The sequence below is a fragment of the Epinephelus fuscoguttatus genome, linkage group LG6 (assembly GCF_011397635.1).
Source record: "Epinephelus fuscoguttatus linkage group LG6, E.fuscoguttatus.final_Chr_v1".
NCBI lineage: Eukaryota > Metazoa > Chordata > Actinopteri > Perciformes > Serranidae > Epinephelus > Epinephelus fuscoguttatus.
Window position 1 is genome coordinate 15,502,105 of NC_064757.1, and position 15,438 is coordinate 15,517,542.

The window sequence follows — 15,438 nt, forward strand, 5'->3', positions numbered from 1 at the left end:
TCGAGGCTCCACTATTGTTTTGTCTTTGAGTTCACACTGAAATATTTGATACACATAGATCTTACCTGTCTTTTCTTTGATTTCACAGAGAACGCTGAAGAGTGCTGGTTTCATTCTGTGACAGTTCAGTCCATGTTTCCTGTTTCAGTATAAGACAAAATAAAATACTGAAATAAATTCACTGAAAAATCACATGGAAGACATTAACAAGTAATTTTTTTTAAAGATGTTAAGTGTAGTTGTCACTGTGTCATGCCTTGCAATGTTCCAACCCACATTTCTCTCAAAAGTTACATTTGCTACTATACAGTAAAAAAAATTAAAGTATGTTTGGTTAGACTGAATATAAATATAACACCAATTGACAACTAATTTAATAGTGAGCCCGTTGACATGGATCTCATTTTCTCAGCACCAGCTATAGCTGTGCAGATATGAACATTTACTACAGCACATGTGTGCACACAAACTTTCTGCACAACACAAGCTCACTCAGGTTCACGCTGGCACACAAGCAGTTTAAATAAAATGCTGTTGTTCCCTCAGTGACAACTTTCTCCTGTGTTAAATCTTTGCGAGGCAGTAAATACACCTCAGTGTATGATTATCATTAAAGCCACTCCAGCCTATTGTTATGCATGGGGGAGTTAAGTTAAGCGGGCCACATCTCAATAATGATGCGTTCAGCGTTTTGGAGGAGGGGGGGCGAAGTTAATAAAACATATAAATCAACCAACTTTGCTTGCGCCTCGTCCAGACTTTGATCAGTTATGGTCATTATTTGATGGAGAATGTCACCAATGTCTTGTTTTCTTCCGTCTCCGTCTGTCCCATCGTGTCCATGTGGAGGCGGCAGTGCCATGCCTCCTTGTACCGAGTGGCCGGCCAGACTGACACCGCCGATCGACTGCATGATCCGGGCTTGATCGTCCATAGTAGCCGCTAAAGAGTCTGTGCACTGAGCCACACAAATTGAAAAACTCATATACGAAATCGGTTATAACATATGCCGTAGACAAGAAGGATGCACGGCTGTGGTTCTTCAGCGGTAACAGAGCACACACGTCTTTTAAAAAAAGCCTAGTGGTGATGTTTTAGCGTAAATATTGTGTCCAAGTTCTTGCTGTCCTTTCGCTTTTTTACGCGCGGTCCAAAGTGCCAAAACGCGTGTCTGTGTTTGTACAAAAATGCATAAATCTTGTTTCTTCTTCTTAGCACTTCTTTGTCAGAATTGACGGTCCATCGTATCCCGCACGAATCCTCATGCCAATCTGTCTTTTCTCTGGGATTTGACGGCTGGTACAGACAGAAACGCTCCTTGGTGATCTCTCATTTATTAGCGCTCTTCATGGGATTCCCGGCGCATTCCTCTTCCAAAATGTCCAAATCCTGCTAGTGAAGCACCGTCAACAAAAAAAATATCCAATGTGGAAACGTGTAAACAAATAAAAAAAAATCTCGCAGGTGTTACCAACTATAAATGTACAGAAATGATTCCCGCGACAACTGACAGCGTTAAAAAAAATACACAATCTGCGGCATAAGGTGTCCAAATGTGACTATAAAAAATATGAAATGTACAAAAAAAGTTGGGAGATTTTCTGTTTTAGAAAAAAAAGCGAGAAGAAATTAATTAGGATACAACGCTGTATAAAGGCGATGCGCAAAAAAATATCTTGCCCTGCTGAAATTTATGAGCTCCAGCCTCTGCCTGTGTGTGTTTTATGTTGTTTGATGGCAGCGGTAGTGAGCGATTGACAGTGTGCCAATGCCACTCACTCAGTGCAGACGTGTCAGAGCAGGGAACAGGGGTAGAAAAAAAAATAAAAAAATACAAAATACGAAATGAAAATGCACGCTCCGCCCTGCAGAGGAGGGGTCTATATTCTTGTCACTTCTCGCCTGAACACCGAAAAACAAAATGTTAAGAGCTAGTACTTAGGATGGTGATTATATTGATGAAAGCACGGCAGAGTCCCCCTCTCTCTTTCTTGTTGCAGCGGCAGCAGGGTATCCTCGTTTCCTCACGCGTGCACGTGCAGCAATGTGCATATTCTCTACCAATAATAAAGATTTAGCCCTGCAACAACACAGGCAAATGCATAATGAGAGTTTTTATACAGTTTGATGTAGAACTGCATAGTCCCTTGTAAGCCTTGGTTCAAGCCAGGCAAGCAGTAGACATGTTTATATTATTGGAAAGTAAAGCTCCTCGACCAATCGCAGGCCAGAATGACGAAGACTGACGATCCACGTGTCCTATTACTGGCAGATGCATGATGCTCAGAGCCCACCCACTCCATCCCTCCATCTTCACACCGCTCGTACAAAAGGATGGGAACTTCTGATTGGTCGTTGCCACGAGTGACATCCATTGCACAAGCAGGCGGCGCTGCTCGGTGCTCCTCCGCAGTTGCTATGGCAGCAGACAAGTTGTTGAGCTGGATGCAAGGCAGCAAATATACTGTGCACCTCTACAATAAGCATCTAGAGTGTGGATTTATAAAGATAAAGAAAAAAAAATTAGGGGGTTGCCTTACTTTTTGGAGATAAGCATAAAGAGTGAGCAGTTAAAGGCAGGTTTGTTTTTTTATACATTGGAGTTTTGCAGAAAGACACCATGTCTTGCAAGAGGGCATGTGCAAAAAAAGGTTTACATGCTGAACTTTTTATTTGATATGAATGTGACGATGACCACAAAGTCACAAAGTCAACACAAACAGCATTAAAGGACAGTTTTGCAGCTTTATGTACTGTTTGCTCACATATATCCTCCAGCAGCCAAAAATAACCACTGTGGATGTCTTTTCTCTTAAAACTAGTCATCAAAGAATCAATAAAAGTGTTAAACTGCCTAAAATTGTACTTGAAGAAAAGCGCCATGATCAGCATTATCCCTGGAAAATCTGCTAACTGTCTGCAACACTTTTCCACTTTTTGGTTTTTCATTTCAGTCTCATTCCGCCTCTCTTCAGTCTCTTTTTGAAGTCGTACACTGACGAGCCAAACAGAAGTCCGTCCTGACAAACTTCATCCTCACAGGCCGCAGTTTACTCTGAGGAACCTGATCTGCTGGGGGAGAAATAACTTCACTGTTTTTGCAGGCACCAGTGGCGGTGAGCGCTTTCTGTGGAAATTTATATAAAAACAAATCTCCATGTTTCAGAGGTCATGTTGTTGGCGGTAGTTTTATGCAGTCTGGTGGATGTAATTTTTTTTTTTTTTTACATGCAATGGTGTAATGTTTTCACTTTTAAAGGCACTGTGTAGCATTTTTGTGATCAGTGTTTATGGATTTTATCAAAAATGTTGTCAACAAACAGACAGACAGCAGGCTTTACTGGCAGTCTGTAACTGTCCCTGTGCTGTATTTTACAATGGCTGCCTTTGGATCAGACTTGGCTTGGAATCTGCTTCACTGCTTGACAGCAAAATAGAGGAAAAGAGAAATAACTCAAAAATACACTATATTTTATCCTCTTCAACAAAATTAAGTACAAAAATAACCACACTTGCAGGGTGACACTGAGATTAAGTGTAAGCAGAGCATCATCTCTACAATAGAAAGGCTTTTATTTCTTTAGGGTAAGGTATACAGTGTTTTGACAGTGATGTTACACATACAGACAAACATGATCTCCAGTTGTGATTGATAATGAAATACATTTTTGATTCAAATTCTATTGAATTAATTCATTAATACAAACATCTTATTTCTTAATACCGACTTAAGTGTACCCATTGTAACACTGCTTGATAACGTAAGTTCTTCCTGGTCAGTGCAAAGTATAGATAGATCACTAACCACCTGGTCTCAGGATATGATTCATCTTTATGAGTCAGAGCTGAGTGACTAGATTAATCTTCAGAAAAGTATGAAACTTTTATTAAAACTTTGACACAGTGAGTCACTACTTAAAATAACTCTTCAACTCTCTTAGTAGCAAAGTAGGAGAACATGATCCCGCTGCTCAGTTTGCAGGCCAGGATGTAGCTGATGAGTCAAAGATGTCCCAAAATAAATGAGCAATAACATATAGTAAATGTGGTAAATTTAGTTTGATATTTATAATCAAAACGTATGAATACATGTAGTTTTATTAATGAAAGTCTCAGCATCATGTAGTAGGATTAAGGTGGTCAGTTTGCCATCGAAAGGTACCTTGAGGAAATCACTGAGGAAGTTTTATGACTATATGTGTTAAATTCTAATATTAGAAATCACAAGATCACCGCATGTGACAAAAAAAATCCAGATTGTCTTTAGCAGTCTGTGTGGTTCTGCTCGTTCATTTGACCTTGAAGTATCGGTGCAACACACTCTTGAGTTTAGTGAATGGGAGTCCCAGGTCTACTGCATTTATCACTGAAATACTGAGCTGTCAAGTCACACTACATACCTGTCAAGGAGGGCTCAAAGGTACAGCTCGGGCTCCTCTCCTCTGTTGCAGTGCATGATTCTTCATTGCATTGCATAGCAGGCCTATTCACCGTTGTTTTCAGCCATATGTCAACATAATTCATTTCCGTATGTGACAGCTCCCTACAGTAAGACACTGTGGCGCTACTAGTTCACAAAACCTTGTTTACATAACCAAGAGGTTTTGCTCTCCACTGTTTTTTGTACATTTCATTTCCGAAATCAGATTGTCGAGAAAAAAAAGTCCTGACAGTGCTGCAGGTCAGTGTCTTTGAAGAGGAATAAATTACATGTAATTTGACAAGTTGTGTCCACATGCACTGTACATTAGGTTAAATAAAATGACAATATTTTTACAAATGAGCTAAGCGAGGCATAGGAATTAGCACCTATGAGTGTAGAGACAACACTTTGTCATCATGCTTCTCATTGTGACATCTGAAAAGACCCACAGGTGCTGTAGAAAGTGACTGTGTTGTCATATTTCATTTAGGCATCCTTCTGCAAAGCTGTAATTGCCTAATTAGCTTGTTAATTAGGAGATTAGCATTTACTGATAGAGTGGCTTGCTCTGTTGTGATGAGAGTAATACAGATTAAGTGAGAAGTTATGGGTGCATGATTTCACAATTTCACTGTCCACAAAGGGGTCACAAATCATTCAAAGATTTGTGAAATGGCTGCGTGTTTTACATCTGAAGATGGTGTTTGTCTTTTCTCTGAGCTTCCTCGTATCAGAGTTGGTACTGGAGACGGTGGAAGAATGTTGGAGCCCGGTGATGGCAGCCTGTCACACGGCAGCAAGATACCTCCTGGTTTGAGTGTCGCCTGTATGATCCCCTGTTGCTCGGGGAGATTGGAGGAAATGACCGAGCAGACGGTGCCAGAGACATTACTAACCCAATTATGAACAGTCTTTCATTTGGTTTGGATACTTTATTCTTATTTATTTCCTGGTATTTGTCGCTGGTGTGTGTGCACTTTGTCTTCATTACGGTTGCACACGAGAAAGCAGAGAGAGGGAGCATGAATATTTGTTGAATCTGCTCCTTGGTTTCGTTTAGTAAACTAATATCCAAGGAATGGTGCTTTTAAAATTCTGATGTATGTTTCAGAGTTTAAAATAGCAGGTGTTGCGTGTTGCAGACTGTGGTGGCAGAAGCAACCAGATCCTTAACTTAAAGGTGCAGTCAGTGATTGATTCTAATGTGAAACACGTTTTTGGCAAATTTAGCAAATATCTCCTCCCAGTCTGCTGTCCATTGTGTGTGTGCTGAAAAAAATATCAGGTGTTCAAATACAGCTGTGTAAATGGGAAAAAAAACACAGCGTTGCCTGGATCAAACCAAACAACACTATTAAAGCCAATCAGCAACAGCGGACATTCGTGCTTGTGCACTGGAAAAAAGAAAGGCGGTGGATGTATAGAGCGAATCAAGATGTTAATTTACACTAACTTCTGGGAAGAAAACTCCCTGCATCATGTTCATAGAATGAAACTGCACTGAACAAACCCTGCTTCAATTGGTTGGTTTTAGCCACCAAAAAAATAGCCTAAAAAAATCAGTATCAGTATAAATAAATGCTATATTTAGAATATTACATATATATATATATATATATATATATATTTATTTAGAACAATGTTGAAAATGGTCTATTAAGAGAAAGGCAATCGGGACAGTATTGTCAATCTATTTGTACTTGTTTGGGTGCGGACATCAAACATTAACAATCTCTCTGCGTCCACCTTTACGAAAAAGCAGCACAACAGTGTGAAGAAAACTCCATTCAGCAATATTTATTTGAAGTATCAAAAGTGCCCATTATGGATAATCAGGTTGAGAAGGAGCAGATTCTTGTTGTTAAATCTACAGCAGTGTGTCATATTTTACAAGCTGATCATGTGTTTTGGATGTAAAATATTAATTATAATGCAAAGTGAGGAGTAACTGTAGCTATGAAATACATTTAATAGAGTAAAAAGTGTAGTATTTTTCCCCTGACATATAAAGCAGCAGTACAAGTACCCTTAAATTGTACTTAAACATAGTGACTTGAGTCAATGTACACTGTTAGATCCCTGCACCACAGACTGCATGTATAGTACTGTGCTTGAAAGGTAGATAACTATGTAGGAAATATTGCATCTGCTAATGAGTGTAGTTAACTCCCCCTGTGGTTATTAAATCATTTCAAGTGTTAGTGTGGGAGGTAAACTAATAAACTGTTAAGAATGTTAAATGCACAATTAGAGAGTTGATACATCTCCAATGTATTTGTGGGACAGGAGTGAATGTAGCCGGTGACTTGGTCTGGAGCGGATGGAAAAATTTAGGGTGATGAAAATCCAAAGGGGAGTTCACCATTCCCTGAACTACTAAGGTCTAAATGCCTGTAATCAATATATTACACCTACTGTAACTTCAGTGTACACTTCATCCATGTGTATACCTGAACAAATGTAAAGCAGGATATTCATTCATTCATCTTCTAACCGCTTCATCCTCTTGAGGGTCGCGGGGGGGCTGGAGCCTATCCCAGCTACATCGGGCGAGAGGCAGGGTACACCCTGGACAGGTCGCCAGACTATCGCAGGGCTGACACATAGAGACAAACAACCATTCACGCTCACATTCACACCTACGGACAATTTAGAGTCTCCAATTAACCTAGTCCCCAATCTGCATGTCTTTGGACTGTGGGAGGAAGCCGGAGTGCCCGGAGAGAACCCACGCTGACACGGGGAGAACATGCAAACTCCGCACAGAAGGGCTCCCACGCCCGGGATTGAACCGGCAACCCTCTTGCTGTGAGGCGAGAGTGCTAACCACCACACCACCGTGCCGCCCCAAGCAGGATATTCCTCAGGAAAAAAAATCGACCTTTTGACAAAGTTTTAATCCCAGGAGTGAAAAGTATCATATCTAAAGAATCTGATTCTTTAGGAAGTCAAGACAGATGTGAGAGATCAGGAGCAGGCAGTAATCAGGGGGGGAAGGTGAGAGGTACACAGCTACACTGCTCGCCACGATCAATCATACTATACTTGTCCTCCCTCAACTCTCTCGCTGATACTGTCTCCACTGAATGCACTTCTCTCTTTGCTTAAAATTATTACACAGGCCATAAACCCAGAGAGGTGAGTGTCCTGCTAATGTGGGTCCATGTAGTGGTTGCAGTAACCTTTAAGATTGGCCAGCGAGTTGCGGCGGCTTGGACACGGGCCATATATTGTGGTCAATACCAGAGACACGGATTGACTTGAGGAGGCATTTTAAGGCCTTACATTTTAATTGACATCCAGGCTGCAGCCCAAATTGATTCTCAAGCATGGAATAAAATCCGACCTTGATTGCAGTGCTTTCATTGCAAAATTCACACTCACTTGGCAGATTACTAGACTTTTTATTTGACAAAAGACTGGAGGTAGTTACTGGGGAAAGGGACAACCAGAAAATGGACAGATGGATGTAAAAATCTTCAGACAAAATTTAAAAATTCCAGTCAAACTAAAATATCAATAATTAAATCTTTTAATGTTAATTTCTTTTGAGCATAAACTGCTTCATTTTTAAAGTTAAAATTAAATCCTAAACTAAAATGTGTGCCCATTTGTGAAACTGAAGTCTTCATCAAACCGCAGCAAGCCTACACAGCATCGACTTTAGGCTTTATCTCACTACTTTATCTCCTTCATATATTTAATTGTAAAGATTTAAACATTAAATTTTACAACTTTATTTCTCCCTTCAACATCAATTTGTCTGGTAATGAAGAGAAAATCTCTGAAGAGGTCAGAGTGTAGTGTGTCTAAATCACTGTGGCCAGACTGCCCTCAACTCAGCTTGAGTATTGACATTATGCCAGCTATGACACCATAACTCAGCCCACTGCGATGGTCATTTGATAAATGGTATCATAAATTGTTGACAAAACAATTTGTGATGTATTATGTTACCGATGGGTTGTACTGCTTATCAAATCAAGTAATCTGGCAGGGCTCTCCATTCATCAGCAAAATGCAAGCGCTCGCTGCAGATAGTGATGACTTTGTTGCTTTGTCGACATACAGTTCAAATGTAGTGTTGCTGGAAGCAGCGAGAGCAGCTAGCACCAGAGTTTCATTATTTTTATGAGGCTCTCATGGAGGTGCAGTATTACTATCCCTTTTCTCAACTGAGGTAAATAGTGTAGTATGAGCAGTATATTGTGCATTGTTCAGAAATAGCTTGTCTTACTATCTAAAACTGGCATTGTTCTGAAAATCTTTTGTGCATGAAAAAAACAATAGTGGGGTTCAAAAACATACAAATCACATCCTGGATAAAATGTAATGAAAAAAGAACAAAAGGAAGCATAATGCATATTTTGCATGTAAATCCTGACAATGTTTTCACCAGTGACAAAAAGCTAAAGTTTGACATTTTGAATGTTTTGCTTTCTTGCAGAGAGTAAGGCAGGTTTATCTGTGACATTTCAACAACAAGGCAATTGAGAGTGCTTTACATAACACATAAAAGGCACTGAGAAACATAAGACAAAATAAAAAGTCAACGTCAAAAGACAATTCTTTGACCCACAGGAAGCCAGTGTAAAGATCTGAGAACTGGAGAGATGTGGTCCACTCTTTTGGTCTTAGTAAGTACTTGAGCCTACACAGACACATTTTTCTGATATATTCACGTGGTGATAGCAGGCTGATTTTGTAACTGCCTTAATGTGGATGTTAAAATTTAGTCCATACTCATCTGTGTAGATATGTAGGATATTTTGCTGTTTTACATAATATGAGCAAGTAAGTATTTATATGTTAAACAGAAGAGGCCCCAAAACGGAACCTTGAGGAACTCCATGTTATTTTTGCTCAGATGTGTAATTACCAATCAACACAATGTCCAATCAACATCCCTGTCCTTCAGATAGAATCTGAATAGAGAGGGGATGACAATTTGCAGAAGACCTGATGCCATGCAATTAAAAAAAACCTTTGAAAGAGGCATACTGGTAAAAGATCAAGGCAATAGTGGAGGTAGCTTACTAACAGCTGGATTTTTTAAAGGAGGGTTTTTGTTGCTGAGCATTAACTAAGAAGTTTGATACCACTCTCATGTTTGAACAGTAAATTTTAAACTACTGCTAGTACCTGGGTAGTTAACTTACCACAAACACTGAAAACAGAAGAAGCATGATATATATCTATATCTATATCTATATCTATCTATATATATATATATATATATATATATATAACGTGAACTTTAAAGATGCAGGCAGGTGAATTTGAACTTCATTCTGACCATATTGTGTGGTATTATTTGTCCCAGCTCTCAACAAGAAGGTGAATAAATGTATTTCCAAAAATGTTATTTATTTAATTTTGCACACATTACTGCAGCATAAAAAATCCAACAATCCAATGACTGAGAGACAGCCCAAAAACATCAGTCTTTTTTTATGACTTCTTCCTAATTCTTAAGTAGAAACTCCTATAATAAGCTTTTAATAAGCTTCTTCCTTCTACAGTAATAAGGTTTACTTCTTAATGTTTCATTCTGACGTGATGACACACATGTCAGGCAGCAGTCAAGGCAGTTGTTTTTCCCCTTTCCAAACATTTGTCATCCTTTATTTCTCATGAAAACATGGCAGATAGAAAATAATCCTATTGTACATAACAACTCAATGGTGAGTTCATTAATGTTGGAGTGCTGACAAGCAGTGGTGCGAATGTGACCGTACTCACCAATAGCTGTCTTTTTTTCCTCTTAAGTGTCCTGGATGGAGAGCTCAAAGACAAGAAAAATGAAAACAAAAAGAAAGCAAGAGAGAGATCAGGTGCGTCTCAGCAGTCAGCCTGGTTTGTGTAATCAGGAGCATTTTAATAAATGCTAAAAGCAAAATTCTTTATTTTTAGCTTCTTATGATGTCACAAGATTACACTTTTTATTGTCAGCTTTCTTCAAACATCTCCAGGTGAATATATCTGTCTGTGTCCCGTTCGTCTTGTTAGCAAGGCATTCATGTGAAACATACAGTACAATATTTATGAAGCACACCACTGTACAGCCTGTGCTGCAGCCAATTTTCAGTTGAAATATTTGATCTTAAAAGCCAATGCTCAATAGAAGCCTCATGCTCTTGATCAAGAAACAATGTTGTGTCTTTTCATCATGCCGCTCTTTGCTGGAAGTCGCTTGTCCATCCTTTCTCTGACAGTGCCATTTCTGTTTGGCTGGCAGTGGGCGACCCCTGGGCTTCAAAGATACATTGAAGTTCTGCAAATAATCTGTCAAGCATGGAGACCAATGACTATAACAACATCTGTCCACCACATCTCAACAAACCTCTTCATGAATGTGCCGTTTGTTGTTGACATGATGGAAAATGCTTGTTGTCATCAGAGTATTTTAGCATGGTGAAGACCCTCCAACACAACCGCTGCTTATTCCTTATCATTGTTTTAATGCAGTTTGTTGGGGAAAAGGGATTAGATGACCCACTGGTTTGTGACATTTAGTATCCACTATCTCACTGAGGAGGCGATGGGATTTATGAAATGGGTCATACACATGCACATGAGTCTTACTTAAGCCTCCCGTTAAAGCCACATGACCTTAAGAGAGAGGGAAACGTATCACTGGAAAATGCTAATGTGGTGCATTTGGTGCACATTAATTCGGTGCATGAATACGACACATATTTCACTTCAGGAAAAAATAAAAATGGAGCTTTAGAGTGATGTGTTCTTTTCTTTATCTTAAACATTAAGGGAATCTACTCTTTCGCAATTACATGTAATTTGTTAAATGGTGATATCATCATGGCTATAATTATTTTTCTTGTGAGAATATGTGAAATTAGGGGAAATTGCTGATTTGAGAGGTTTTCAGTGTGTCAGCAAGAGCATCTTCAAATTCAGTAATTATGTATGTCAGTCTGGCAGGAAGGTGGAAAGTGTGAGTGTGCTAGAAGAAAGGTGTTCAGGTTTTCTTTTAACAGCACTGTTAGATATGCTGTGGATTCAAATCAGCGGCACCTGACGTAATATGTTTGGTAAAATTTGTTCCACATTTTATCTCAATTTTCTCTCCCGAGTTGCAGCGCTGATTTCTCTGGAAAGTGTACCGCACTAAGATCTCAAGGTTAATGCTTCTCAGGAGCCTTTACCTCTGGCCTTCTGTGCAGATCACTGCAATTAGGCTTTTCACTTGTGAATTAAAACTGTTTGAAACGCAGAGGTCAGCTTTCATCATCTGACCGTGTGCCCTCAAAGAGAAAGATAACACAGAGTTCAAAGGTGTCGTATTACAGGGCTAGGATTATAGTGAATTCTGAGTGGTGAATAATTTGATGTGCACCCTCTGGGTTTTGACTGTTTTTATTGCAAATATGTGCACATATTTGGTGTGCTCTACGGGCCTTTCATTCTGCACTAATTTGTTGCCTTGAATGCAACTCAGTCCCCTTGAAAATACGTATACTACTGAACATAATTGTTGTTAGGGTTGTTCTCAGTGGAGACATTTTTTCTCAGTGAACAAAATATGTTCCAGTCTGGGGATCATGGAATGGTGGTGGACGTCAGGCACACAAAGCGCAGGGCTCTGATACCAGTGATCAAGGTTGACATTCTTAAGGCCAAAACACACCGGTGGCGTCATATGACGGCGGCGTCATTGACAAGAGTCAAGTGCCGCCCCCAACACACACAAAAAGCATCGCGCTGCGGGGCGTCAAACGGATGTCTATTGCACACTCCAGTCCGCTAGGTGACGGTACTGGTTGCCAACCGCTTTTTCAAGGGCGGCGACGCTGAAAAAAAATAGGACAATAGTGTAGTGCGGCGCGGCACGTCGGAGCGCGTCAAGCCGTCGCCGGTGTGGGTTTGTAAGTAGAAAATAATGGGGGTGGCTGTTTTGACGCGCGTCGTACGGCGCCGGTGTGTTTTGGCCTTAAGTCTAGCATGTGGCAACAAAACACTTTGGAAAATATCTGAACAAGACTTCAATCTTTTCTTGGCATTAAAACAGCACAGTTTTTGAGTCAGTTTTTTTGAGTCCTTTTAGTTTTTCGAGACTTGGTGAATGTCCAATACTCGGTCTCCTTTTAGCTCTGTTTTGTTCTCCACCTTCTCCTGGTAGAAATTTCTAGCACTGTGTTTACTAGCTAGTCTCTAACGTTCTCCATGTATGGTTTGATGCTAGCCAGGTAGTGTTGGCCTACAGTACAATGGGTTTACAAACCATTTGGCTACGGACAGCTTCCCATTGTTGTTTTTTACTACAACTCTTTTCACATTCAAGTAGTCATGTGATTCATTGTTAATATATAAATGTTGATTACAGATGGTTTAACAAAGTGCTGTTTATGGAAATCCATATCCTCAAAAAAGTTTTTTTTCATGCTTTAAAGTTGATATGATTGGATACTGCAGGAAAACAAATAAACATGTTGATGCATTTTGTTCACAGCGTTTTGCGACTTAATTAAAAATGTTTCTTTATTATGTTAAATGCAGTGTTATTAAGGCAGAATTCTGTTTTTCCCAAAACTTCTAAAATCCTCACCAAAATGCAACCACATAGTTAATTTGTACAAATAGTGTTTTACCATTCACATAAAAGTTATTGTTAGGCCACGACCTCTAGTGATCGTAGCACTTATGACGGGAGCAAAGGAGGAAGTCAGATGATGTAGTACAAAGAGCAACAAAGTCTGCGTATGGATGGGTCAAAAAACAGAGGACTTTGACCCAGGAGACCTCTGTTCGTGTTCCATGTGAAATCGGAAGTCAATGTTGAGTTGATTTAACTACGTAAAATAGTTAACGTCGCTTAATGTCATGTGACATACAAGACTTACATTACATGACAACATAGCAACCATGTGCATTTTAACCCATACCATGTTTTTCCAGAACCTAAGCAAGTAGTTTTGTTGCTTAAACCAAAAACGTTAACATGTTTAAAGCTGTGACTGTTCAGAGTCATGTACAACCTATTCTGTTATTTAGGCATAGTTTTCTGGGGGAATCAGGGGACATGTCCACCTCAATATAGAATATATTTTAGAATATTGAGGGAAGACTGAGGGGGAGCCTTACAGGAGCAGAGGACTTTTACTTTGAAAGAATTAAAGACATTTACATCATAATGGGGTGGCAGTACCTCAGTCCATCTTGCCTTGGCTTGGCAACCGGAGGGTAGCTGGTTCAAGTCCCCATACGGACCAAGTATGGAGCATGCACTGGTAGCTTGAGAGGTGCCAGTTCGCCTCCTGGGCTCTGCCAAGGTGCCCTTGGGCAAGTCATTGAACCCCCAACTGCTTGGGGCACCTGTCCAAGGACGCCCCCTCACTCTGACATCTCTCCATGTAATGCATGTAGAGGTCCTGTTTGTGCATATATTCCGGGCCTGTGTGTATAAACAGAGTGGAAAAATTGAATTTCCCTTCAGGGATTAATAAACTATATCTTCTTTTCTTTTTCTTCTTCTGACACAGAAAATGCACCAATTAGTTTTTCAAAATTTACCAAAATGAATGCCCTTGCATGTGGCTGGTAGTGGCGCTATTTTTCTGCGGGTCCCTTGAGTCATATGGGTCGGGAGACTTGTTAAAATTTGCAATATATAAATGTCAAATTATTGTTAATATTTTTATAAGTGAACAGATTGTCAGTCCAGACCAAAAACCCTTTTAGAAATGGTTTAAAAACAAAAGGTAAGTCACACTGTACATATGAACACAGCATTTGCCACATTTGTCTTCATTTAAAATGAAAAAAAAAAAGGATAATGTCTTTGCCTAAAGAATTAAAAAAAAGAGCGGTAGCCTAACTGACTGCAACATAATGTTAGAAAAAGTGATTGATGAAGACAACGTTAATAGGATTGACTTCAATTGCAATTAACCATGCTAACCATGTGTCTATTGATATTCTGAGAAAACGGTGCACATTGCAACTCAATGTATTGGAGGGCTGCTTTGGAGCTGAAGATGGAGGAATGTTGCCTGTGTGAGGAGAGATAGCACAAATAGTTGTGTTGATCAGGAACAATTTTTTGCCATTTCATTGTACTGTGACATATCTTTCATTAAGGTTTAAGCATTAGATTAAACCAGATCCAGTATCCAATAGTAATTAACTTGAGTATATCGGGAGGCCATTATTCACATTAAAGTAACCTTTTAATAGCTGAGCCTTTAACTCCACTGCAGGTAATGACTTTAAAGAGTGCTTATTAAAAGAGAAATGGTAATGAGCTTTAATAAAGCAGAACAACTTTGAAATGAAGAGCGCTTTTCAATAGAAAAGGATAGAGGGATTGGACCTGTGATTCCATTAACGAGACTAATGATTCTTTATCAGCCCTCTTATGTGTACATGGAGTTAACATTAACAGTGATTGAGGACGGGTTTCAGTGAAAAGATGGGCCTTTTCATTGCCCTTTAAAAGATCAGATAAGAGAAAAAGAACTTTAGTAATTTAAATCATTGAGAATTGATAACACAAGTCCTACGACCTCAAAGTCAGCGAGCGGAGCCAAAATCTCCTTCAGCACTTATGGACTGTAACAATACAGTACATCTGTAATTATAAAATGAATCTGTCTCATTATGTGTGAAAATGAACCAAATGAAAGGAGTAGATTAAGTGATACGCGAGTCAAATTTTGGCTTAGAAAATATGAGCTATCAAGTGTTTTTCAATTTAAAGATGTTCTGTGTGCTGCTTTGAAACGTGAAGAACAGACTGCGGGGAAGCTTCATATTTGCATGAGAACAAACGTGTAGATTTGAATATATATTGTTTTGATAACAGTAGACCTTTAGGTTTTCATATCACCATGGAGTCAAGAGTGAGAGAGAAGCCAAAAGGCAACAAGGTAGAGAAGACAAAGAATTAAAGAAATACAGGGACAGAGGGAATGGAAATAATTAAATCAATCTTTGGCGAGCAGCTGGAGCAGGACTCCAGCTGACAACAGCACCTGGGTGTGCAGCACAGGCTGCCG

The 15,438-nt window shown here is 39.5% G+C and overlaps 1 protein-coding gene across 10 annotated transcripts in view; it reads right to left on the minus strand.

The window, feature by feature from the left end:
• pbx3b (pre-B-cell leukemia homeobox 3b) overlaps positions 1-2,161 on the minus strand; it is a 58,590-nt gene extending 56,429 nt beyond the window's left edge. For 2 of the 10 annotated variants that reach the window (XM_049580021.1, XM_049580013.1), the window contains exons 1-2: positions 738-2,160; positions 66-139 (exon numbers count right to left, since the gene is read on the minus strand). In XM_049580021.1, the coding sequence (XP_049435978.1) occupies positions 66-139; positions 738-985 (322 nt within the window). In that variant the 5' untranslated portion in view covers positions 986-2,160. Of the gene's footprint in view, positions 1-65; positions 146-737 lie in introns of all 10 variants that reach the window. The other 8 variants (XM_049580014.1, XM_049580012.1, XM_049580015.1 and 5 more) reach the window with 7 other exon arrangements.
• Between the last annotated feature and the right edge of the window lie 13,277 nt (positions 2,162-15,438).